The sequence below is a fragment of the Macrobrachium nipponense genome, chromosome 10 (assembly GCF_015104395.2).
Source record: "Macrobrachium nipponense isolate FS-2020 chromosome 10, ASM1510439v2, whole genome shotgun sequence".
NCBI classification, from domain to species: domain Eukaryota; kingdom Metazoa; phylum Arthropoda; class Malacostraca; order Decapoda; family Palaemonidae; genus Macrobrachium; species Macrobrachium nipponense.
This window is the reverse complement of record NC_087204.1, coordinates 97,135,259-97,162,740: the sequence shown is the minus strand read 5'-3', so window position 1 is coordinate 97,162,740 and position 27,482 is coordinate 97,135,259. Positions and strand designations below refer to the sequence as shown.

Below are 27,482 nucleotides of genomic sequence, written 5' to 3'. Positions count from 1 at the left end.
TGCGGGTTCAAATCTTGCCACGTGTCTGAATTTAATTTGGATTATAGGCTTTGTACTGTACTGTAATGACAAGGACTTAAAAATTTTCCCTTAAGGACAAATTATTCCCAAGGGAAAGTGAATCTAATCTTAATGGTGAACAAAATTTTCTTGACAAACTATCGTACACGGAAGCACATTTCTGAAGAATAACGTGTCTCAAATTCTTTACAATATACTAAAGAATAATTTGGTGTAATATGCTCTAATATTCATTGCTACATTAAGAAAATTTTTTATGATGTCTGAATTACATTTATTAAGAATATGTGCACCACAAATTCACAAGGGTAGGTGAACTATGTAAGATTAATGGATAATATAGAGTAAATAAAATTAAAAGGGAAAAATCTGTTTAAGACTAGAATGCTACAGTACAACCAAAACAAGTGGCCAAGATAAAATCACTTCCAGAAAACTTATACATACATTTATGCTTAAAGAATGAAAATGTATAACTTGTATCCAATTGGAGAGCAATTTACAAATTATCTGACATTACAGAAATAGGTACAGTACCATAACTATGAACATTTAAAACAAAATCTAGGAAAAGTAAACAAAACATACAATAAAAGTTTATTAAAAAAGATTTACAATTAAACTGTCAATAAAAGTTTAACAAAAAGAGATTTACATTTAATTTGTAAATCTATGACCACTCAAGTCCTATAGGTCTGAGAAGCTCCCCAGGCAGAGAAGCAACCTGTAAATTATAAGATCAAAGATTTTTGTTTATCAACACCTATATCATTTTCAAAGATCAAATTTTCTTGTTATATGTTGTAGGCTAACTACAATGCTGAATGACAAGGCTAACTTTGTTGGACTTAAAAAAAATAAATTTAACTCGTCAAACAAGCTCTCAGAACGGAACTTTTTTGTATGTTGAGGACAAAGTATATCTATCTATGTCTAATAAGCGCTAAGGAAAGTAGTGGCAATCCCTTCCTATTGGCCTTTAAAATGATGCTTTATTTTTGTGAAAGCTCTCTTACTGATCACTACAGATCAAAACTCTTATCAATCAAAATGCGTGTTACAAGAGCCTTATTCAATTGAAACTGAGGTAAGATAGAATTTTAAGGATACTCAGACATCTAAAACCTTAGAACATTAAAAAACTGATTTATTCATTTATCCAACTGAAATTACTACATAGTGGGTCAACAGTCCTGGTATTAAAGAACATAGGCTACAAATAAACATTCATACCATATTCTCTATGGAGGATAAGTCTTAATTTGTTAATCATTCTTGTATATTCCACTCAAGAGCCTGCTTTAGGTTATCCCCATTACAAAACCTGGCCAGATCACAATACCATTTTCAAATTTTTGACAACATCTCTATTTGTTCAAGAATTTAGAATGAGGTATTTATGAATAATGTGGTTGCCTTCATATGCTTTGGATATTTTAAAGGATATTGTGTTGGTAAATATAACAGGTAATTGAAGAAAATGATCTCTACATTCTCTTTAAAATGAGCTATCTTTTATTTTCATCTTAAAAACTCAACCAATCACTATTCTCTGATAAATCAGTTATGACTATTACTGTATTCAAACTGGTGACATTTTATTTACTCACCAATATAATGGTAGTTATGCAGTGTCAAATAAATAACTACCAATTTGTAGGGGTGTCTTTCTTCACTAGATACGCTAAAAGATGGAGAACTTGAGAATTCTTCATCCATTCATGAAAGGGTTGCGTTTCTGGCAATCTTGGAAAATTATCTAAAGTTGACTTTAATGGTGTGTACTCCAAACTTAGAATCTGTATACAGTCTAGAATCTGAAAAAAAATCCTCATTGTGAGAAAGAAAACAAACAATGTCTAAGAGAATTTTGCTGCCTATGTATATTTCAAAACACAGAAGAAAAACCTAAAAGACACTGGCACTGCTCTTTACAAAGTTTGACATAAGACCAACCTGGTCTTCACAAAATGTCTATGTACCTTGTACTCCCTTGTACTCTAATTTGCAAAATCTTTTATGAAGCATTAAACCTTTCAATTCCATAAATTCAATTTATCACTCTTTAGCAGTAATATAAAATATTTTCAAAATAAGCATACAAATGAATCACATGATTAGTCACAAGTAACTTCAAACCCTGTTGTTTTTATTTCTCTGTGAAGAAAACAGGGCATATAAACTTACCATATTGACTACAAACAATGACTCATTATCTAATACATTAGAATCCACTGCACAAGAAATTAGACCATCAAATAATACCATCATTTAGCAATGAGAAAAATTGGACAGAAGATACAATTTTTCAGTTCATCCTATTCTCAGTTGGTTTGAATACAAAGGGATCCTCACATAACTAGACAAGCTGACAAATATATATGAAAACGACTAAACATAGTACCATAGAAAAACCAATTTCTATGCCCTGCCATCATACCCTAGTTTGGCAACATACTACTGGTTAATAGAGCAAAGACACTGTAAAATCAGAACACTAATCCCTGGAATAACTATAAAGTTATCATTACTACAACCAGTGCAAAACTGACGCCCAGTCATCATCAAAATCTTAACCAGATTACAACTCAAATTATGAGTCATAATATGAATTATTCTTGCTTAAGCAAGGGGCAAAGATTGTAGCATGAAAAAACTTAAGTTGAACAGCAAACTAGGATAAAAGGAAATACCTATAGTAATGGATAACAAAAGAGATGCTTCAATATTTTCATGAGGTGTGAGACAGTGCAAATGAGCCTCACTTTGTCTAAAATAACATAAAACCAAATATTTTGTGCAAGTCATTTGTCCTTATTTCAGAATGCCAACTACCTCCCCCATACATATCTTTCTATGCGAGTTTAAAAGTAAAAGCTGTGCAAACTCTTTCCAAGATGGATTTGCAATAGAATTTGTACTAGTTATATTTATAACTGGTAAAAGGGGCACTGACTTGAAATGCGATGTCCAAGAAAAAAATACAGAATCATAAAAAAATCTACTAACATGACTAATTGGTCTCTACCCTCTGAGTGATAATGGTGGATTTTAAGTCTGTGTCCCTTGAGTGTTACCACTTATATTGTGACTTCTACTGCATACTCTAAATAGCACTAAAGATTCTGTGCAGTGTTCCTTTAGCCTGCATTAATTTTATTCTTTATCTTTTCACTATTTCCATTCTGTCTCTTTCTACTTAGTTATCCAACTTCTTTCATTACACCTCTCACATAAAAACAAAACAAATCCTTTAGGCAACTCATTTGTTTCATTAAGCTAATTGATACAGCAACATCAACAAGGTCCAAAATTTTTGAAACACTGGTCCATAATGGATTGGAATACAAATAACTTAAATACGACTGTTGCTAAAATGGAAAAAAGCTTATCCTAGTATAATAACAAAATTGGCACATCACACAAAGTTAAACATGTGAGCTAGTGTCAGGCAGGAGAATAATGCACCTGGAAAGCTCTGAAATACTGGGAATTTTTTTATGCTTTAAATAAGAAATACATGATATGAGAGTGAAACTTACCTGTTCTTTAGAAAATCCATAGTCTATGAGTAGCTTCAGTACCTTTCTGGTGTTTGCTATTCCTAAACTTGTCCTTAACTCATTAATTGGAGCAAACTCCTGGTCCTGCAAAGGCATAAAAAACAAAAAATTTTCACAAATTCAAAACCTTATTTATGACAATAACAAAAATAAAAGTGAGTCATCAATAAAATGGAATCAAAATTCCAAAACCGTATGAATTCAGAAAAAAAGCAATACAATGAGAGGAAAAAACTTTAGTTCTGATTACAATTCTTTCTAAAATAGTCTCCTACAATACAGATCATATAAATTTCTAATACTGCATTCTCCCTTGATACATGAGATACAAGAGTGGAAAAGAGTACAGTATTACACCATAGTCTACCTTAATGAGACTACATAGTCACATTTCTACAACCTTATACCTAGCCAAAACTGATTGTCTTTAATGTAGAAAATTAAATTTTGAAGTTTCAATAACTTTGAAGTTTTGGGCTGAATTTCAAGGTGATATCCAAGGATCAAGAACACTATGGAATAAATCACCAAAAGAAATAAAGAGAAGGAGGGTTAAACAGTATAGTATGAAGAGCAGCACTGAAACATAGAGGAAACAATTAACTGAGAAGAGTTAGATGAAGAGAATGGATTTTAGATCCAGACTGCCAGCAATACTTTCACCATGATGAAAGAGATGAGGAAAACTGAATTTATGCAAGCTGATATGAACTTTAATAATAATGGCAATCTCTCTTTGAAATCCACATTAAAGAAAACAGAAAAATTTCTAAAACCGTACAAACAATCATATTACCATACTTACGTTATTTTCATCAATGCCCAGCTCCTTAGCAATAAAAGTCTTCATTTCTCTGGATAATAATCGGTATGAATTCAATCTAGATGACTTTACATCCTGTTAAAAAACACATGAAAATTATCTTAAATTTGCATACAACAAAATAAAAAAAGTCTAACTTAGAATCCCAATAACAAATTAATCTGCAAAATTTGTCATCAATGAGGCAAAAAATTTTCTCCCTTCAGGACAACCATATATATACTGTAGTAACACAACATGAAGAATACCCTGGTCAGAATTTTGAATTAATGATAATCCTTTATGTACATCTTGAAATATTGTCTAATAGTGTTCTATTAAAACACAAACTAAACTCACACACAACCTACATAGAATGCTGCATTAACACTGCTGAGAGCTTGCCCGGAATATGTCAAATCAACAATCTTTTTAATAGCGTGAGGTTTCAAAAAGTAGTTCAACAAATCTTTTTGACACCAAAACCACCTAAAAAGAAATTAATTATACATTAAACACAAATAAACATGTTATTGTTATAATACAATTAAGTTTGTTCATACTTACCTGGCAGATATATATATATATACAGTGGTCCCCCCGTATTCGCGGGGGATGCGTACCAGACCCCCCCGTGAATAGTTAGAACCCGCGAATGTTTGGAACCCCTATAAAAATGCTAAAAACAGCCTATTTTGTTAGTTAAAACTCAAGAAAAACCCACTAAAAATTTTCCTACATGGTTTTTTTAATAGTTTTATCACAAAAAGTGCATTTTATGATGAAATTCATCAAAAAAACCAGGAATTTGTGGATATTTATCATAGAAAAATACCGCGAATGCGCAAATTTTCTGCGAATAATGCAGGGAAACGTTCCCGAGAGAAATCCGCGAATGTGTGAGTCCGCGAATCTGGAGAACGCGAATACGGGGGGTCCACTGTAGCTGTATTTTCTGACGTCCGACAGAATTTCAAAACTCGCGGCACACGCAGTGGGCGGCCAGGTGGTAGTACCCATTCCCGCCGCTGGGAGGCGGATATCAGGAACCATTCCCATTTTCTATTCATATTTTATCAATGCCCCTGTCTCCTGAGGGGAGGAGGGTGGGCACTCTAATTATATATATCTACCAGGTAAGTATGAACAAACTTAATTGTATGTATTATAACAATAACATTTTGTTCATGCAACTTACTTGACAGATATATATATAGCTGAATCCCACCTTTGGATGGTGGGAAGAGACAGAATAGGATTTGTAGGAAACTAAATTAAGTAGATGATATACACCTTGGTTCCTCACCTGTTAGCAAAGTAGACTCTGTGATTACTGTCACTTAAGCCTGCTTCTGCTCAATCAGAGTTGCCAGCCAGGTGGAGACCTGTAGTGCTGGTGCGCTCTGGATGCTCTGTCAATGGGGACGTGACCTCAACGTGACAAGACCATCGAACCATACATATGAGGGCTATGAAGCAACTGACCACCACCTGACCAACTAGCCAAAGACCCCCTGAACACTAAACTAAGAGATGGGAGATCTTCACACAAGACTCACCAAAAACCAAAAACACAACAATTAAAAAAAAACTAACCTAAAACCTAACTAAGGGATAGGGAAAGAGCTACCTCCAGCCCCCAAGACTGTGTCTGCAGAAACGTATGGCCCAAGAGAATTGCAGTCGTCATAAATCGTTCTCACATCCCTTAAGTAATGTGAGGTGAAAACAGAATTGCTCCTCCAAAAGGAGCCATCAAGAATGTCCTTGATTGACATGTTCTTTTGTAAGGCAAGAGAGGTAGCGACAGCTCTGACTTCGTGAGCTTTCACTCGTAAGAGGCTCAAATCAGTCTTCTGGCAAGATGAATGAGCCTCTTTAATGACGTCCCTCAGGAAGAAAGCCACAGCATTCTTAGATAAAGGTAATTCCGGTCTCTTCACAGAGCACCAGAGATTACCTGAGGGACCTCTTACCTCTTTTGTTCTATGAACATAGAACTTGAGAGCCCTGACAGGGCACAGGACTCTCTCTGGTTCTTGGCCCACCAGACTTGACATACCCTTAATTTCGAAGCTTTTCGGCCAAGGGTTAGACGGGTTTTCATTCTTTGCCAAGAAAGTTGGACTCAAAGAGCAGACAGCGTTGTCTCCTTTGAAGCCCACTAGATGACTAAAATCTTGGATTTCACTAACTCTCTTTGCCGTCGCCAGAGAAGTTAGGAAAAGAGCCTTCCTTGTCAAGTTCCGAAGAGACGCTGATTTGAAAGATGTTTCAAACGGACTTGACATCAAAAACCTAAGAACTACGTCAAGGTTCCATGAAGGCGGTCTCGCTTGAGGAATCTTCAAGGTCTCAAAAGATTTCAAGAGATCATGAAGATCCTTGTTGTCAGAAAGGTCCAGGCCTCTGTGCCTAAAAACTGCTGACAACATGCTCTTGTATCCCTTAATGGTCGGGACTGCTAATTTCTGCACGTTCCTAAGAAAAAGCAGAAAATCGGCTATCTGGTTCACAGAGGTCATGGAAGAGAAAACTCCCTCCTTTTTACACCATGCCCTGAAGGAAGCCCACTTCGATTGGTAGACAGCTCTTGTAGATGCTCGTCTTGCATTTGCGATTGCTCTCGCAGCTGCTTTCGAAAAACCTCTCGCTCTGGCCAACTTTTCGATAGTCTGAACGCAGTCAGACCCAGAGCGGAGAGGTTTTGGTGATACCTTTCGAAGTGAGGCTGTTTGAGTAGATCTTTCCTCCAGGGCAACGTCCTTGGGAAGTCTACAAGGAAAGACATGACCTCCGTGAACCATTCTCTCGCTGGCCACATCGGGGCGATCAGGGTCAACCTCGTCCCTTCCGAAGCCGCAAACTTCCTCATGACTTCCCCCATGATCTTGAATGGTGGGAAGGCATACAGGCCTAGGCCCGTCCAACTCCATAGCAATGCGTCCACAGCGATTGCTTCTGGATCTAGGACCGGGGAGCAATACAGAGGAAGCCTCTTCGTCCTCGACGTCGCGAATAAGTCGACCAGAGGACGTCCCCACAACTTCCAAAGATCTTGACACACGTCTTTGTGTAGGATCCATTCCGTCGGCAGGATTTGGTCCTGACGACTGAGAAGGTCCGCCCTGACGTTCTGCACTCCTGCTATGAATCTTGTCAGGATCGTGATCTTCTTCACCTTTGCCCACAGCAGAATCTCCTTCGCTAGGTGAAACAAAGTCCGGGAGTGTGTTCCTCCCTGATTCTTCAAATACGCGAGGGCTGTGGTGTTGTCTGAATTGACTTGAACGGTTTTGTTTGTCAATCTTTCTTCGAAGAACTGCAGAGACAGGAAGATCGCTGCAAGTTCTTTGACATTGATGTGCCAGACTGCCTATTCCCCTCTCCAGGAGCCTGACACTTCTTCCCCTCCTAGTGTTGCTCCCCAGCCCGCAATGGGAACGCGTCTGAAAACAACACTAGGTCGGGGCTCAGAAGACTTAGGGATAAGCCCTCCTGTAGCTTCTGAGGATCGAGCCACCATCTTAGATGGCTCTTTATTCGTCCGCAAGGAAAAACTGGAGAGGCCTGAGGTGCAGTCTTCCCAAGGAAACAAACCTTTCCAGCGAGGAAATGGTGCCCAGCTGACTCATCCATTCCCTCGCCGAGCAAGTTTCTTTCCCCAAGAAGGCTGAGATTTTCTCTAAGCCTAGCCGCTGATGTTCCTGGGATGGAAACGCTCGAAAAGCCACTGAATCCTTCTGAATCCCCAGATACACGATGGACTGTGTCGGGGTCAGATGCGACTTTTCGAGGTTGACAAGAAGTCCCAGGGACTTCGCTAAGGCTAACGTTAACTGAAGGTCCTTCAGACACTTTTCTCTCGACGACGCTCTGATAAGCCAATCGTCGAGGTAAAGGGAAACTCTTATCCCTGAAGAGTGTAGCCACCTCGCCACATTCTTCATGATTACGGTGAAAACCATCGGAGCCGTGGTCAGGCCGAAACAAAGGGCTCTGAACTGCCACACTTTGTTGCCTAAAACGAATCTTAGGTATTTTCTTGAAAGAGGGTGGATCGGAACGTGAAAGTACGCGTCCTGCAGGTCTAAGGACACCATCCAGTCGCCCGGTCTCAAGGCTCCCAGAACAGACTGAGGCGTCTCCATCTTGAATTTGATCTTTTCCACAAAATAATTGAGCCTGCTTACATCTAGGACTGGACGCCAACCCGACGACTGACTGCTTTGATACTAGGAAAATCCTGTTGTAAAAACCTGGAGACCCCAGGTCCGCGACTTGTTCCACCGCTCTTTTCTCGATCATCTGTTGTAAAAGATCGAACAAAACTTGTTTCTTTTCTCCCTGATATGACGGAGAAAGGTCTCTGGGAGTCGTGGAAAGAGGAGGAGGATCCAAAAAGGGGATCTTGTACCCCTGCTCCACGATCTTGAGGGACCAAGGGTCCGTATCTCTCTCTCTCCATGCTCCCGCAAAAGACTTCAGTCTGGCTCCGACTGGTGTCTGAAGGACAATACTTTCACTTAGATGGCTTGGGTTTAAAGGAAGCTCTTCCTCTTGCAAGCCCTCTCCCTCGAGGATCGCTCTCGAGGGAGGAGCCCCCGAAAGGGTTTAACCTTCTTCGGAGGTCGCACAAAAGATGAAGTGGAAGGAACTGCCGGACGTCTCGAGGACTGGGCTAAAAGGTCCTGTGTCGCTTTTTCCTGCAAGCTACTTGCTAGGTCCTTGACCAAAGTCTGGGGGAAGAGATGGCTCGTAAGAGGCGAAAAGAGCAGTTCCGCTTTCTGAGCGGGTGTAACCGATCTAGCTGTGAAGTTACACAGCAAAGCTCTCTTCTTCAGGAAGGCAGTCCCAAAATGAGAGACAAGCTCCTCCGAACCATCCCTGACGGCCTTGTCCATGCACGATAGCACGCTGGACAGCTCCCCCAAACTGAGAGAATCAGGGCTTCTAGATTGTAGATCTAGAACTCCCAAGCACCAGTCTAAGAAGTTGAAGACTTCAAGAGTCCGTAGCAGCCCTTTCAAATGATGGTCTGTCTCCGTAGGGGTCCATGACACCTTGGCAGTGGAAAAGAGGGACCTCCTCTGAGAATCCACTAAGCTAGAGAAATCCCCTTGCACTGAAGAAGGGATCCTCACACCCACGTCTCCTTTGGTCTCATACCAAATACCTCCTTTTCCGCTGAGTCTAGAGGGAGGAAGGGCGAAAGTTGACTTGCCCTGCTCCTTCCTTCGTTCCATCCAGTCCTGGAGTTTCTTGAAGGCCCTCTTAGTGGAGAGTGAAGTCTTCATTTCGACAAACTCTGGGGTCTTACATGACTTGGAAGACGAAAACTGCGAGGGAGGAGACTTGGGAGCTGCAGGCTGAAACTTGTCCCCGAAGGACGAGCGCAACAGCCGCACAAGAACCTTGTAATCCGATACTGAAGAAGCAGAAGAAGGTTCCTCATCTACCGAGTCAGCAGGACTACTCAATTCTCCTTCTTCCCTAATAGGAATAGGAGACCGCCCCTCCGGAGAGGGCGTACGTCCAGCGGGTCTGGCCTTGATCAAAGACCCCCGTTGCTTAACAGCAGAAGCCTCATCTAGGCTGCCTTCCTTGTGGCGAACCTTACAGCTCGAAGGAGGCAGAGCGTCTTGACGGCGATGAGCGTCCTTGACGGCGCCCGAGGCCGCCTAACTACTAAGAGAAGCGTCCTTACGCTTCTTACACAAAAGTGTAGACTTAGAAGAAAGCGTGTCTTTGCTAGTCTTAACTATCTCTTTACAAGGAGACACGTCACTACGAGCATCCTTCCGAGCGTCCTGGTGCACGTCTTCTTCCTGCTCGGCGTCCTCCGAAGCGTCCTGGAAAGCGTCCTGCTGAGCGTCCTCGAAAGCGTCCTGAGCGTACTCAAAAGCGTCCTGAGCGCCCTCTCGAGCGTCACGGCGAGCAGCCTGCCCATGACGTTTAGAGGGAACGAAAGCGTCCTGACGACCCGCTTTCTTAGCGGGCGAACGAGATCGGCGATTCGCCGAAGGAGACACAATTGGAGAAAGAGACGAACGAGGAGGGGGAGAAGGAGACTGCTTCATCCTCTTGACAGGCAGCCTAAGGTCCTTCCTCCGCTTAGGCTCGACTACTGCTGGGCGAGTCCTCTGAGCCATTAGCGCTGACAACTGGTCCTGAAGGGACAAAAGAATATTCTTCGTAGGAGAAGAACGAACAGAGGGGGCAGGGCTGATCCTGCAAGAAGACGAGGGGCGAGGGGACACCTCCTTCCTTCTCACAGGTACAGCTACCTGCTTCTCAAGAGAGCGACTGTAGCGCATCTCAGCGTCATTGCCGGATGACATCCTACCTCTCTTCTGAGGCGGAAAGGCGTCATACGCATCCGGAGAAGAGCGCAACAAAACTGGCGAGACAGGACGTGAAGCGTCCTCACAACGAAACGTCCTTTTCAGCGGACGCGAGTCTCTCCGAGCGCTCCACCCCTTGCACGGGGAGGACACCTCGGAGGACGAAAAACAGTCCTTAAGGAGACGCGCCTGTGCGCGCTCCCTGGCAGCCTGGGAACTTGCAACAAGGCCTGCCGAAGGGACGCCAGATCGGTGGGGAGCCCCCATAACCCTCTTGCGGCTTTCGACATATCCCCTCCCTGATTCCTGGGAGTCCGATAGCGGTCTAGGCCTAGAGGCATTATGGGGCCGATCTGACGCCCCCTCCACAACACTAGGGGCACGATCACACACTTTCACAGCGCCAGTTTCTAAGGCTTTCACTTTAGTCTCAAGAGTACGAAGAGACTCCAAAATCAGAGAAAGGGCATTACCTTCTCCAGACACAGAATCAGGGCCCGAAGGCAACAACACAGGTTTAGGAGATACAAAATCTACAGGTGTTAGAGCAGGTGAAATATTAGTTCCCTTACCTTTAGTAGAACCACTCCTGGAGGAAGACCTCCTGATCCTATTGCGTTCCAATTTACGCCGATAGGAATCATACACCTTCCATCCATCATCGGTCAATCCATCACATTCATTGCACCGATCATCCACCAAACAAACATGCCCCCTACAACCCATACATACTGTGTGGGGGTCTACCGATGATTTCGGTAGCCTCACCTTACAATCACTCCTCACACACACTGAAACTCACTGCACTTGATCCAAACATCACGTTTACAGAAAAGCCAATCCAAAATAAAAAAAACAGTCCACTATTGCGTATGCCAATCCAACAATCCAGAATCAATAACCAAAAGTCAATCCAGAGACTTAAGTACGAGTTTAATCCAAAAATCCTAGACGGAGGTCTGTAAACAGTTGTTTACCGACCGGCGACAGAAAAAATATGAATAGAAAATGGGAATGGTTCCTGATATCCGCCTCCCAGCGGCGGAAATGGGTACTACCACCTGGCCGCCCACTGCGTGTGCCGCGAGTTTTGAAATTCTGTCGGACGTCAGAAAATACAGCTATATATATATATATCTGTCAGGTAAGTTGCATGAACAAATACTATCCATGTAAGTGGTGCTAATGGTTCTCTTGAAAAACCAAAGCATACATTAAAAAAAAAAAATCAGAATGAGTCAATCCTATGCTGCACTGCAATCTAAAGTAACCAGACAAGAAAACAATGCTGCAGTGCAAAATTTGAACTAATATACAAATGAAACAAAACATTTTTGTCCCCCTTTGACAGTAAAGCATCTTCAATCATTTTCAAACAGTTCATCACCCTTAAATACTAGCAATATTAACTCCTCTTAAAGGACTTTTCTGTGACTCTACTGCTAATGGAATCTATAATTCTAAATGTAATTTAGCCTCCAAGAATGGAAAATTCTTGGAGAAAAACTTTCTATGCCAATTATCTTAAAAACACTTGAAACTTTGTGGTGAACTATTAATAAAACATTTTGACATTGTTCATCTTTATCTTAAAACAATTGCTGTCAAATAACTAACCTCAAATTCTGGCATCTTTCGCAAGACTGCAAATCTTTCTTCTAGTTCTTTAGTAACATCAGACTGAAAAAGTCTAATCATTTCAGGTGAGGCTTTGAGTCCTGTAACTGTGATAAACCAACAAACCATTTATCATATAAGAACATCAAAATATAGTAAATACTGCATAACTAATACTAAACAACTTTTAACCTTTAACAACTAGCTTTCATCTGTATTAATAAACCATTACTCCCAAAGAGGAAGCATTTTCCAAGGAAGAAATTCCAGTCAACGTAACTTTCATTATTTAATGCTGAATCTAGAATGACTCATCAGTTCAAAAACTTCCACAACTCACAACCACTTTATATGCCTATACAGAAGCCTTATCAGCATCATGATGAACCCTTCACAAGAATAAGCATACAGTAATTCTTCAAAGCTGTACAATAAAATTTCAAAGCTCTGGGCACAAAGATTTAAATTTAGTGAAAATTGCAAGTTCTTCTGTATTTTTATTTATTGAGCAGCCAATGGTAATAAAAAAACAGATTAAGATAAGGAAAACTTATGTATGAAGTTAAACTCTAATAAATAATTCAGTCCAAACTGAAAACTACTTTTTCAGTTAAAAATTGTTATTAAGGCTAAATAAGGAAAAATCATACTCCAACAGAGTTGCTTATAGATTGGATATGTTACTTTAATGTTAAACTGTGTCCACTAAGGTTAAAATATTTTTAAAATAAGGTATGAGCACTTAGACAAAAGGTAACAATACTGTAGTTACCTGAAAAACAGTTTTACTCAAATGGTAAAATATCTTAGTACCTGTTCAGTAGGATGATGAAATTGGAGATTTAGGGATAGAAAAATGGAAGTTGGCTGAGGTGAATCTACATTAAAGAAGACTGGAGTGGGTAAAGAGTTACTGAAGGTAGAGAACAAACGAGAGGTAGATCTGAAAGCCAGAGAGGAAAGGGTGCATTTAAATTTGAGAATGCTTCTGGAACTGACTGCTGAGGAAGAAAAGTTGGAAACTAAAAGGTGGAAAAATGGAGAGGCACAAGGAGTTGATGTAATTACAAGTGAGATGCAATAGCATGATGGTAGTGAGAATAAGTAGCTGAATGAGGTTTGTATATTATGTATGAAGGAGGGAAGTGTTCCATGGGAAAGGTTAAAAAGCATTAACTTGTTGTATTTGAGGAAAGGCAGAGTGGAAAAACTATACAGTAGTGCCTCAGGTTACGAAATTAATCCATTCCGAAGCGGCCTTCATAACCTGATTTTTTCATAACTAGAACTACGTTTTACATGTAAATTGCCTAATTCATTCCAAGCTCTACAAAAACAACACAGTAAATTTTAAATTAAGCTAAATTGACCAATAAACAATGAAATACAACAATTTGGACCATTCAATACTTAACCTAAATGTTATTGTACCTGTAAATAAAGTGTATTAGTGTACAAGGTACAAGAAATAGTGTTTGTATATGTGCATACGTATGTAGTAAAATGTGGACCTTACCTTTCAAGTGAGGTGATGTCCGAAGTGGCGACAGAGGGGGAGGACAAACGGCAGCAAACATGAACACTTAACTTTACGAAACACATTAAAAAATGGCAGAAAACATTAACACTAAACTTTACATAACACATTAACAAATAGCAGAAAACATTAACACTTCTTGATTATCTCCATCTTCGTCTCCATAGAAAACATCCTCTTCTTTCTGTGAACTTCAACAACATTCTTGGGACCTATGGCTAATAACATAAGTCATTAAGTTCACACACAACACGATAAAGTAACTTACAGTACAACGAATGCGAAATCACTAACACGAATTTACGTTAACAAACAAAATATATGTGAAAGAACGAATTCCAGAGATGTTTACGATAATGCTGCCGCAAAAAATGGTCAAGGAATGCCTTTACATAGAGGCATGATGGGACAGATGCTGACCAATATGAGAGCAGGATCTTACGGCGGTGACTAGCATCAGGAAGCAATGGGAGAGCGGGAGGATGGTGTCGAGTCTACCGAGTTGGCAGCGCGCCAGTTTTAAAATTGTTCTCGGCGGCCGGGGCAAATCTCGGACTTTACCATTTCGCAACCTGAATTATTTTCGTATACAGAAGCAAAAATAATCTTCGTCTTTGCTTTCGTAACCTGAATTTTTCGTATGTAGGGACTTTCATATGTAGAGGTATCCACTATATATACTAATTTTTCACCAATCTTACTTCACATGAAATCTAAGGATAACTGCCACTTACCTTTATATTTATCAAACAACTTTCCCCATCTGGATAACTTTTGGTGAGGTATAAGAAGAATTTTTGGATCTTCTCTAATTAATTCAGTTATAAGAGCTCCACCAATTACAGAACAACTCCTTATGATTTTTTTTACATTTTCAGGATTTATATTCAGTACTGCAGGATGGTCCATTACCTGAAAATAGCAACAATACAAAGTCTCAAAGAAATGGTTAATACAGGGTGTGACCTTCTCTTAAAAGGAGTGTTTCACCTCACTTTCCATAACCAATTCATGTACATTCCCAACAAATAATGGAAAAATAAAATGTTTGCTTTTATACGATTGAAAAAAGAAATGTCAAAAATTTTGCATGAGTGTATACAAAAAACATGCTCTATTCACAGCAAAACAATAAGCAGCAGGGAGGTATATTTGTAGCACTTGTGTTGAGTTCACCAAACACATACCTACTTCAAATTCTCGGTAATGAGCACATTTTAATTAAGTTGTTTCATATGAATGGTTGCCCACTTCAAACAATAAAATTAACAATATAATAGTAATAGTAGATACAATTTTACAATGGTTTACACTCAACTTTCAAAGTGTTCTAGAACTCTCTATGACATGGAAAAAGGCCAATCAAAAATTTCAGAAATCAAAGAAAAATAGTACTATACAAAAATGAGCTAACAATTTATGAACAAAATCCCATTTAAATTAACACTTTCTTCTCTTGAAATATACACTTCTGCTTCTGTTCTAGCTTAATCAAATCAGAACTGCCTTCACTTCAGATAGAAGCTCTCTATTTGCGTCTTTCTTTCTATTTTGAGATCCATTTGCTCATTGACCTTCCCCTGCATTTACTTCCTTCAGAACAGCTTGTTCTTGCTAATGATCTATTTCACTTTCTTACCTCCATTTTTGCCTTTCCTCTTAATTGCCCTCTTCTTGACTATCTACTCTCCTCTATATCTTTACAAATACTTTGCTTAGGTCATGAAATTTTACTTCTCACTCTTACTTCGACCCTTTTATGAAATTTTCCATATTCATTATTGCACATCAAAAGTTATTGCTGGGCCAACTTACAAAAGAAAATTCCAACTTCAAGACTTCTATTAAAATATCACAGATTTGAGTGTAGGCCATAAGAGGCTTCCAAGTAGGCAAAAGCTGGATCTTCATCATATCCTTGACGACATCTACATCAACTTTAAATCTATAAGAAAAAAAAATAAAAATAAGATTAACTATTTAGAAAAAAATTTACCCACGACAGCATCATAGAGCACATACTATATTGACAATCCAGCAACAAAGAACTAGAATGAGTACTGCATACAAATTACTGCCATTCTTCAAATAAATTACCATGCTGGAGCAGTTCCTTTCTGTCTTCATTAATACGCAATATCAGTTACTAAAACCCAGGCTAAAATTTAATGAATACTACTTCTGGCCACCAATGAGTGAATAACTGTGGCTCACAGTTTCAGTTGAATAATAAAAATAATAATATAGTAACATAGTGTTCAAAGTTCCTATTTCATTGTCATGAAATGTAAGTCAATGCATGCAGGTACTATTACCTTTGGGATAAATAGTATGCTAAAATATAAAGATGTATCCCTGCTAAGGAAAGCTCTTCAATATCCAGGAAGGTGTTCTTGATCTTGAATAATATTTCTTCAGGTAATTCCAGCTCTTCAGTTCTATACAGAATATGGTCAATCACATCATAATGTTCGCTATACATTCCAAGAGTTCGCAGTAAAGCCACTTTGGTTTGAAGGAAAACTCCAATGCTGCAAAAGTTATAAAAATCAACTTATTCTTACTCTGAACTACATTTATACTTCATTTTACAAGTGTCAAATATATAAGTAAAGATTATAAAGAAAACTTATAAGATTTATAAAAGCAAAGCAATGATTTACATGGACTTGAGAGTAATCTGAACATTTTGTAATAAACTACATAACTTCAAGCAAATAGTGTACATGGTCAACAAAACTGCTATGAATATATGAAGAGATAGTGAATACTTAAAAACAAATTATCTTCTATGCTATCAGATCACAACAAAATAAAGTTTTGAGACAAATTCATAACTTCTTCATTTATGCCATCTTTTTATATACATATACCTTTGCTTTTAGTCCACAGCTGGCAGTGGATGATAAACTAAAGAACATCCCAAGGAGGAAATGGATGCAGTTAACAGAGCACTGAGTATATAGCTATATAAGAACAAAATTACCAAACACATGTAGCAATCCAAAAATACAAACATCTAATTTTAATTTTGCATTAATTTCCAGTTTGTATCTTCAACAGTTTAAAAAAAATGAAAATTAAAGAATAATCAATGATGGGTGGAACCTTCCCTACTGAAGAATCCACTGAAGTGTCTAGGAAGAGGATCCTATACTTCCATTACCATAGCAAACAAAAAATTCTTATACCAAATCCACCAGAGTTATTAAGTGCTGTACTTGGAGTTCTGTTATTTGTGTAAACAGTGGGCTTAAGCTGAAGTAACTTTTAACTTAAAGTGGCAAAAAGTTTCCTAGTTTCGGCTTAGAAAATGCTTGTTCCATTACAACACCCCATCAATTTTATGTGCCTGACTGTCTTGTCAACAATGTTTCCAAAGGTCAAAGTTTTATCTTTCAGACAGAAGAGTCTAGCTGCACTTGCATTACCTGGATCTTTATATATCTCAAGCCACTTACCTTGTTTACCAAGATCTCAAACCATTCCAGGATTTATTATTATAATTTTCCATTGTTTCTCAAATAATCATCATATATTTCTGACCTTTTCATTTAAGTTAATTCCATTACTGAGGAACAGTGATTATTTAGTAGGAACTGATCATTCACCAATTTTGCCATCTTTGTAGCTACCAGGAGTTATACCTAATTTTTCCAAATCCACTACATACTGTACTGTTTGCAGTGCCATATATACATCTTGTCACTGAATATGTATATGTATGCATATACGCATGATTAATAGGGCTGTGATAAAACAAATATGTGTTGAATGAACAAACAGGTCAGAATCTTTTTTTTGCTGATGAGCTTTCTACAATTACAGCATAAATCTATAATAGGCATTGAAATCCTGTATTCTGTGGGATATTCCTATGCAGTGTGAGTAATACCTACACATGAGGTAGAAAATGCAAATTTGACATCACTGACTTTCCATTGTAAACTTCATTAACATATGTTCTACACATATTTACGTATCACTCTTCACTATGCCAAGGTGATGCCAATGGGAAATATCAAGAATGAATGAATTATGATAACATGACAAAAAGGGGAAAAAAATAATTTCTATATTATTAGTGATCTAAACTTGCCATTCAATACCTATGCTGAGTCTCTACAGTAGTTAAAATAAAACAATAAGCAATACAGATCTTTACCAAACAGTCAAGCTACTCACTGTAAAACATCATGCAACCGAGGATGTAGTAAACCAAATTCATCAAGAAGATTAAAACGGTGTTTTACTTCACGGTAAGGCAAAAGCAAGATTTCTTTCTCCTTCTTCACTTCCTCCCATTTGTAATCACCTTTCTGTAATAAATTTCCTATCTAAATTAGACTTCATGAAAAAGGATAAATGCAATGTAATGTAGAAAAATCTTATCCAGTAGAATATAAAATTGCAGTTACAAATGTCAGTTTCTTAGATGAGATAGATTAACTTTCAATTGATTATATTATTTATCCAACTCTGGGTGCTCAGTCAGTATCATCACTCTCTTTAATTTCAGCATGGGCAGTGAACCATCAAAATATGTGGGAATCATCTAATCTTTGTTATATGTCCTGGACTGAAAGTAGCATGAGTCATGTAATGAAGAAACAAATCCATGATTATATATATCATCTAAAATAAATCTCTATAGAGAGCTTTAGGGAATCTGTTCGATTCCTCATTTCATTCTCCACTGAGAAGGGAACTTTTGGGAATCTGTTCGATTCCTCATTTCATTCTCCACTGAAAAGGGGAATTGAACAGATTCCCAACAGCTCTTTGTAGAGATTTACCATATGTACTACCCATACATAACTGTAGATTTGTTTCCCCTGGTCCTGGATGAATTATTTAGCTTTTACACATGTGTAAGTTCTGAGCTATAGGGTTAAAAAGCCTCCCCCCTTCCAGTACCCATGAAACTATCATCTGGCTGATAAACAGAAAAAAAACAAAAAAAAAAAACAAGTCTTGCATTCCTCTTTGTCTTCTGTTATTCTGAAATTGCCTGTGTGACTCAATATGCCATCTGGTTTAAAGATGCCATACAAAACATTTCGTAAACTAAGTATTTCCATAAAATGAATGTATATCATAAATAAAAATTATTTTAATGCACCTTTGTCATTTTACTCTTGCTATGTTACACATCACTGAACCAGGATGTAGATTTCATAAATCTAGAACATTATTCATATAAAGGAATGAATATGATGAATCCTACAACTTTTTTATTCCTTTAAAAATTATGGAGGCCCACAAATTTTTATAAGTAGCTCATTCAACTTTTTTCAGTAATAATTCCAGCAGGGAACTGAATTCCTTTACAAATCACATAAATTCAGCTAGATGATTCCCCTCAGTAACAAACTCACAGCCCTGCAACCAGTTACTCATCTAGTCTTTACAATACATTCCTTTAATAACACAACACACAACAAGAACACTGCAAAAAACAGTCATGAAATGTTAAGAATATTAAACAAATATCAGTCAATCAGGAAAGCCAGCACTGTCGTCAGCCTGTACCTCCCCAGTGCTATATGATATAAAAGGCAGCTAACACTGAAAAACCAACTATCATATATACATGGATCCTTATCCTCAAGTAAATGTTTACATGAAACAAGGATTTGTAGTTATTACAAAACAATCAAATTCTCAAGGATGGGTTAAAAAAAAAAAATGAAAGTAGCATGACAAATAAAGACAATGTACAAAGCAAGAAAAAATTTAGTCACATTTATAAAGTAAATGTTTACTGTAAACATGAAAACTGGGAAAGGGAAGTAACTTCCTGGAAAAGTATGGGGATATGAAATCCATAATAAACTTGAGTATGTATTCAAAAACTGCAGGAGATACAGTAAATGTGTTTACAAAGTGAAAACTTCTTACCTTAAGGTATATTAATAAGTCATTCAACTGATCTTTACTGACATATTTAAGTTTTGGTAGATGGTTTATCAACAAACTACTCAGCTCAGTATATGGAACATCTGCAAATAGAGAAATGGTTATAAGGTACAGTATTATCAAAACTAATGACACTACATTACAAGAAAATCAGTTTCAACAGAATAGTTCTGAAAAACTCTGAAGACTATAGCCCACCAGACAACATGTCCTTAACATATTATAAGGCAAACTGACATTTTGTAAATCAATATAAGAAATACTAATATGCAAAAAGCACTGCTTGATAACCTGGAGCATAAGGTTGATTTTCAACCATCTAAAACAGTGGTTCTAAGCCTTCCCTGGTTCAAGGAACATCTGCCTTTCAGAGGTCCCCAACACCCTTATTAGAAATAATTGATCAAATTCAATGTCACTGTGACAAAACTTTGTCCCTCAGTAAATTGAACATGAAAAATATGTGTCTTTACTCTGAGGCTATTTTATTCAATATAAAAGGAATGGCAACAAAAATGTAACTATAACAGTAGTTGGAAATGTTGCAAACTAAATATATGAGTAATTGGCCCTTTCATGCAACCAAAACAAGCTAATAAGGCAAAATAGACCACAGAGTGAAACAGGATGCTTTTGCAAAATCAAAAAACATGCATGTGTTGATTACACCTCTGAAATACATTTTTTGCCCTACTATAAACAAGTATTTTCTTAAAAAACAATTCAAAGTGTTCAGGTAAAAACTTTGAGGGTGCTCTATATGCCACAACAGCCATTCCATGAATGACCATGGCCAGTGAGATACAATGTTCTGGATGCAAAGATGTACTGGCCATGGGCTGTGGACTGTAGATCCTTGCAAAACAAAAATTATTCAACTACAGTATTTCTTTACCAATAAATTGACATAACCCAAACAGCGTGGATTTTCCAGAAACGTCAACACTCATTCACCTTGTAGAGCAATTTTTGCATTAGATTTGAACTGCTCTATTACATGTTTATCTATTTTAACTGACATTTCAGATAAACATACTACAGGCAGTCCCTGGGTTACGACGGGGGTTCCGTTCTTGAGACGCGTTATAAGCCAGAACATCATCAAAAATCCTAAGAAAACCATACTCTTAATGCTTTGGGTGCATTAAAAACTATGTAAACTGCATTCTTATTGCATTTTTCATCCAAAAACCTTCAAATATTGATTATTTTGCATTTTTGGAGTCATATTTCTTCTGCCAGATGAGCGTTGTAGGCGCTGTAACCGTGGAACATGCGTCGTAAACCTGGAAATAATTTCTGATAAATATAATTGAAAAGCGTTGTAACCTCGGAACGTTGTAAGCCGAACCCATCGTAAGCCGGGGACTGCCTGTACATACTACTTGGAGAGAACCTGATCCAAAGCTTCCTAGCCAAATATTGTTTCAACAATCCTGTTGTATACAGGGGGGATAACTTTATCATCAGCTGTATGAGGTGTCATGCTCTTCACTATTGGTTTTGCTACTCTCACAGAGACATTATGAGCAGTGTCAATAATGGCTATTCTTTTGGCCATTTTAAAAGCTGCATTAACCTACTCCTCTAACAAATGGAAAAATATGGTAATTTCTTCTGTGACTCAGCATACTGTTCAATAGTGAGGTGTTGTGCTTCAATTTGCCTGATACTATGGCCTCATTGTGTACCACAAATTATACACATGGGGAAAAATTATGCTCATCAAGGTTTCATGCAAAACCATACACTAAATGGACATCAGAATACTGTATGTCTTTCTTTGGAAGATGCACTTGTTTCAACTTCCACATTTTACCCACAAACACCCACAAGTGTTCGAATCTGATTAAGGAGTCACCATTTGATTTTCATCTTCCTCAAGGATTTCCTCTCTGACAATGAACTTATCAATGCTAATAAAAATGCAAGTGGATATCTTACCTCCACCCTAATACGTCTTCTACAAAAAATGATGTAGGGATATATATTAATTTACATTACCAAAATCTTCCCATCCAAAACTCCCTCCCTTAAATTCACAAATCTGGAACGTTAACTCATATCAATGATAAAGATCTGCAGTGACTCCAAGTCATACAAAAGTCACTGTGCAGGTTGAAAAGAAATGGAAATGGATCTACCAGGCTTAACAGCTTAAGGACATGTAGCACTACTAGGTAAATAGGACAGACTGCAGGTGAGGCTGTATGGATAACATATCAATACGTGCCACTGATACCAAGGATGAGAGGGTGAATACTAAAGAAATTTCTATAGTTTTTCAATTAATTTGTTCCCTAAATATTATGGCACCCTCAGTTGATCACACAAGAAACTTTGGTGCTATGGCACACAAGTTGGGTGATCTAAAACATGTTCACAAGACTGGAACATACTGAAATTGCTATATTTACCCATCAAAAAAAAATTTTTCCTAAAAAACTCTACAGATACAAATGCTCCTTTTCAAGTCTTGGTAAATTACATCAACACCAAAATCTCTTGCTAATGGTGGTCAACGATCAAACAAGGTTGGCCAATTGGGAAAACCCTTTGTTTGATTCTAGCAATTCATTTCATTAAACAGTAACTTGTAATACAGTATATGTAAGGAGCAGAAGAACAGAAAGCATCATTAACACTAAAATATTATTTTGTGGAAAAAAAAAAATAGTCCTAGGTTCCCTAAAATATAACCAAAGACACTTTATTGCTTGTTACTTGAAAAGCTGCAAATGAGATCAAATACATAAAATAGCTAAAATTCTGGAACTATTCCAGCTAACTTGTACTGTATATATTATTTGAAAATATGCTTGATTATCTAGAACTACAAAATACAATTGGTCATTTGGAGTCGTACTAAACAGCATAAAGAAATACAGTATATCTGCATTTAAGAGTTTTAAGGAAAATGGAATGAGAATGACATACATGGTAGTATATACAAAGTCAGACACTTACTATAATGGTGCTTGAAAGGTGTCTGGACTCCTTTAATGACTCTCCTATACTTAGGTTTCTTATAGTCGAGTACGGAACTTCTGTGGAACATGGAGAGTGGTTGGCCCTTTCGATAGAAAGCTGCATGTTTCTAACAGCTTTGGTGTTATTATAGGAGGAACCTGAAAGTACAGAAAAACAGTGAACAATGAACAACAATTACCACCATTAAGTCACTGAAATTATTTTCACAAACACTGGCTAGGTTTAATGGATTTTTGCTCTCCATCATGAAAACCATACTAGAAAAAGTATATAAACACAATATTTTTATAATAAAATGTTTTATTCATACTTACCAAGCAATTATTCAGCTGTAGGATTCATGCATGGGAATCCTACAGCTGAATAATTGCTTGGTAAAACTGAGTAAAAACCAAAAATAAACAATGAATTTGTAGCCACTGTAAAAGCCATATTGGGTACACTATAAAAATATGGGCACCAATGAAGCGATGGAATCTGAAAAAATGTATCCAAAGGAGCTACAGTACTGTTGCAAATCTATATACTGCAAAGTATGTACTTCCACAATCACACTCCATACAGATAAATGTAGTGTTAAGGAACTGTGACTATTCTGTCAGCTAGATTGTTGTGACTATTATTCACAAAAAAATTTACCAGCAATCTTCATATCTTAAATGTCAAGCACATTATACTTTGTCAAAGCAATTTTGAGACTCTCATTAAACTTATAAGACACACCAGGAAATGAGTGGTAGAACATCACTTATGAGTATTTATCAATAGTTGCAACAATGATTGCACTTCCTTACAGTCTCTTAATCCTACTTACCCTTGAACATATTTGGAATGGGAAAAGAATTCGATGCATTTTCTTCTATCATGACATAACTGGAACCACCTGTAAGAGAAAGCAAAAAAAAAAAAAAAAAAAAAAACACTAAATTTCCATTTATGATGTAAATGGAGTCTATCTACAAGATGTAAGGGAAACTTTTACAGAAAAAACATATAAATTCACTGATGACATTTGTTGAATCTGTAGATATTTTTGTTTAGATACTTATAATGTACTCCATAATGAAATTAACATAGGTTACTGTATTGTAATTCATAGAGGATGGTTCATACAAAATTAATTAAAATGGGGGAAAACGGCAGGGTTCCCACTGATATCTAACAATCATATATTTACCTCCTGCCCTGTAATGTTCTTGTAGTCACTTAGTCAATACTCTCTATATCCTATACGCATCTATATTTTCACAGGCTTGATTATTTTCTGTGATTATAGTTATTATAAGTAAATTATTACCTCTAAAAATGTTATTGTTATAGTTGCAGTCATTCAACAAGACCAAAGTCTCCCTTATAGACTCTCACATAGTTCACTTGAAGGAGCTGCTATTAAATGAAATATGAACACTAGAGCAAAGGAACATTTGAAAACTTGGAAAGCTTAGTGGGATAAGACCAAAGGGAATGGCTGAAAAGTAAAAGCCAGAAAGCAATGCAGCTGGGCTGGAAAGGGATGCTGCTACGAACCATTTAACAGATATGTAACTTAGGCATCCTTACCAAGACAGAAGGTAACCCAAAACACCAAACTGAAGGAAAGGGGGTGGGGTGTGAACTGCTATCAACACTGCACCTGTGATGCAATCACTTGCCTAAATACTAAATGAATACAAAGCTTTCTGGATAATAAACTAAGTTACTCAAAGCGTCAAAATTAAATACCAGTGGTGCAAAAATTATAACGGTGTTTTCTTTAACAATATATTGGGCAAGTCAATGATAAGGAAAATATAGTACCTAATGATTTAAAGTAAGGAAGATTGAGAATTTTTACAAGTTCCAAACTGATCTTTACACCATACAAAAAATAGCCCTGGGTCCTATCACTACTGATGGGAGGAAGAACTAATGAATTCATAAAATAAATTCATTAATTTTTTAATTAGGGAAATATCTCACTAAAGTGCACTTACTTTTCTAAGATAGCTGTGGTGGGGCCAGGTAGAAAATGCTGAGTTATCATATCTATGGGTATGTAGGTCCCATTAAATGCTTCCCGCAGATATAATCCTTCTTAGGTAGGAGGATTCGCTTTAGACCTTGGGAGTCAAGGGAAAGGGTTTGCTTCTTCCCTGTTAACTTTTTTTTTTATTTTCATTCCCAATTCTATTTAGCTATTCCTTCTTTCTCTTTCTATAATTGTAGATGCGCTGAATGGCCTGTTGGCTTCGGTGTTGGGCCTTCACTATCTTGTTTTGTTTGGTTCATTGCTTAAGAAAAGACATCTACTCATTCCTTCTTCGCAGAACATTTTTACCAAAATCATCCATGTCAGTCTCAGGAATCACTTTCTCTCCATTATATTCCCCATCTCTCTTGATTCCTTGTTAAGTCTACGAATAGTAATTTCTGACACTTTTGTTGCTTCATATGTTCTCTGGATAGCCTTTGAAACTTCAGTTACAGGACCTTCATGTTGTTTTTATGAAATGAAGTATTTCAGGACATTATAGACTACGTATTTCATTAGCCTTAGACGGAGGGTGAAGGCATTTGCGGGAGTCACTTGGGCTGGGCTGTCCATACTTATCACAGTAGGTGATCGAGAGCGAGTATCCTTTAATGATATTGACCATAACCTTTTAAATCCTCTTAAAAACCATAGGAGGTCTCCTAAACTCAGATCTGCATCGCTGGGGAAAAAATATGCCATATCTTCATTTGCATTAATGAAACTGAGGTTTTAATGAAGAATATACAAAATAAGATATATTCAAAATATCTGATGGAAACAAAGAACTAATTTCAAGAAATGAAAACTATTTCAATAGACTCCATGAAGCTAATATGATTACCATAATATGAAAATTGGCAACGTATGATATCTGTACAAGCCACACCACAGCGATCTTAGAAAAGTAAACGCACTATAGGTAATAACTTGCCCTTCAGTTCCAATATGGGAAAACCAGTACACTAACTATGTAGCTATAACTATTTAGGTATTGTACTTCTGGCCACTCAATTTAACCTAACTGGGGTAAAATACTGAATGGCTGGCCTCTACTGTAGCATGACCACCTTCCTGAAAAAGCTTTAACATGTCCTGTAACCCAGGATAGACATTAGTCATGAGCCTGCACCCTTCGGAGCAACACCTCAAGACACCTACTTTCCTCTTGAAGTAAGTTTTTTCTCCCAAGTCACAAATTAAGGCCATGGTGGGCTAATTTCAGATTTTTGGAAAGGTGGTCGCGCTATGGTAGAGGCCGGCCATTCAATATTTTACCCTATAGCCTAATAAGAGGGAGCTGGACTGGCTGGACAGCAAGATAGGGGAAACAACCAAGTGGACTAGCTGTGCCAGTCTTACCCGCTTCTTGATCCACCCTCTGAAACAGTACTTTTGGAGAAAATACTTAGTACTTCGAAAGAAGAGTAGAGGTCTAGAGATGTTGCTCTCACCACCGATACGCGTGACTGCTGCCCATCTCCAGTGTCAGGACGTGTTAAAGTACTTTTTCGGATGGTGGATCAACAAGCGGGCAAGACTGGCACAGCTAGTCCACTCGGTTGTTTCCCCTGAAGAGATTCAGAAAATAACAGAGCTGATGTAGTAGAAGGATCCAAAATGGAACTGAGAGATAACCCTCACAGCTGCACAGAAATATGATGATGTTTGTAATCTAGGTACAATTTATCAATGTACAATTTTTAATAGGCTAGGGAAGCATGTGGAGATTTTCTGCAATTAGGTACCTAGCCTAGGTACTCACTGGTTGGGTTCGATGAAGCCAACTATCTTTACCAAAATATACGAAAAAAAACTGTTAACTTTACACTGACCACGACAAAGTCTACTTAAGTACGCTGGGGTAATAACTAATAGGTTAGTTATGTCACACTTTGTTGGATTTGATAATTTGATACGGATTACTTTAAACTACAAGCAGGTTTCACAGTTTCGTGCATTCAGATTTGTTTGTTTTCTTTTCACAATCTTCTTCTCGACGTTCCAAGAAGTTTAGTCACATGAAACAACAAATTGGGGAGTGGTGACTAAGCCAGTCTTTATTTGATTTTCTGGAACGAGACTCTACAGATAATGAAATTAGTGCTGAATTCTCTAACTCTTAAATGAAATTAGTGCTGAATTCTCTAACTCTTAGCTAAAACTTCAAGGATGACCTTTGTTACCTACGCAAAGAGAGGAGGACAAATCAGAATAACGATTACGGTCCAGGAAACAGAACCTTAAAAGATATTGGAGTGAGCGTGGAACTGTAACTCATAAAATATCAATAAAAGCCGCAGTAAAAGGTGCGTTGATGGATGAATTTATAAATTACAGAACACCACTAAAAAAAAAAAAAAAACAAAAAAAAAAAAAAAAAAAGACAAGGTCCAAAGAAAGAGACCTTGGAAAAAGATAAATCTTTTCGGCAAACAGATCTATGGTTACCAGCAGAGTACTGATGTTTACACACAATTAGCGAAAATGAGTCGGCCCATAGAGTATCAATTTCGTAGGAAGAAGAAACATGCTGTTTAAAGGAAAATTAGCAAATAGCAACAGCATTCAGCAATCGGTTTAATGTGCACCAGGCTACACTTTTTCGCGTGTTTTGGTATTATGGGAATAGCCGAGAGGACGAAACGTAATATTTTTGTTTATCCTGCAGGCCTTC

The 27,482-nt window shown here is 37.7% G+C and overlaps 1 protein-coding gene across 1 annotated transcript; it reads right to left on the bottom strand.

The window, feature by feature from the left end:
• Nucleotides 1-606: 606 nt before the first annotated feature.
• On the bottom strand, nt 607-26,811 carry LOC135224054 (uncharacterized). Its single transcript, XM_064262970.1, has 16 exons — nt 26,571-26,811; nt 23,609-23,677; nt 22,771-22,931; nt 19,786-19,886; nt 18,070-18,203; nt 16,200-16,415; nt 15,700-15,829; nt 14,619-14,796; nt 12,348-12,454; nt 10,103-10,556; nt 9,556-9,841; nt 4,758-4,875; nt 4,390-4,482; nt 3,564-3,668; nt 1,632-1,838; nt 607-745 (listed from the first exon to the last, which is right to left on the bottom strand). The coding sequence occupies exons 3-15, from the start codon at nt 22,859-22,861 to the stop codon at nt 1,668-1,670; spliced, it is 2,184 nt and encodes a 727-aa protein (XP_064119040.1). The 5' UTR covers nt 22,862-22,931; nt 23,609-23,677; nt 26,571-26,811; the 3' UTR covers nt 607-745; nt 1,632-1,667.
• Between the last annotated feature and the right edge of the window lie 671 nt (nt 26,812-27,482).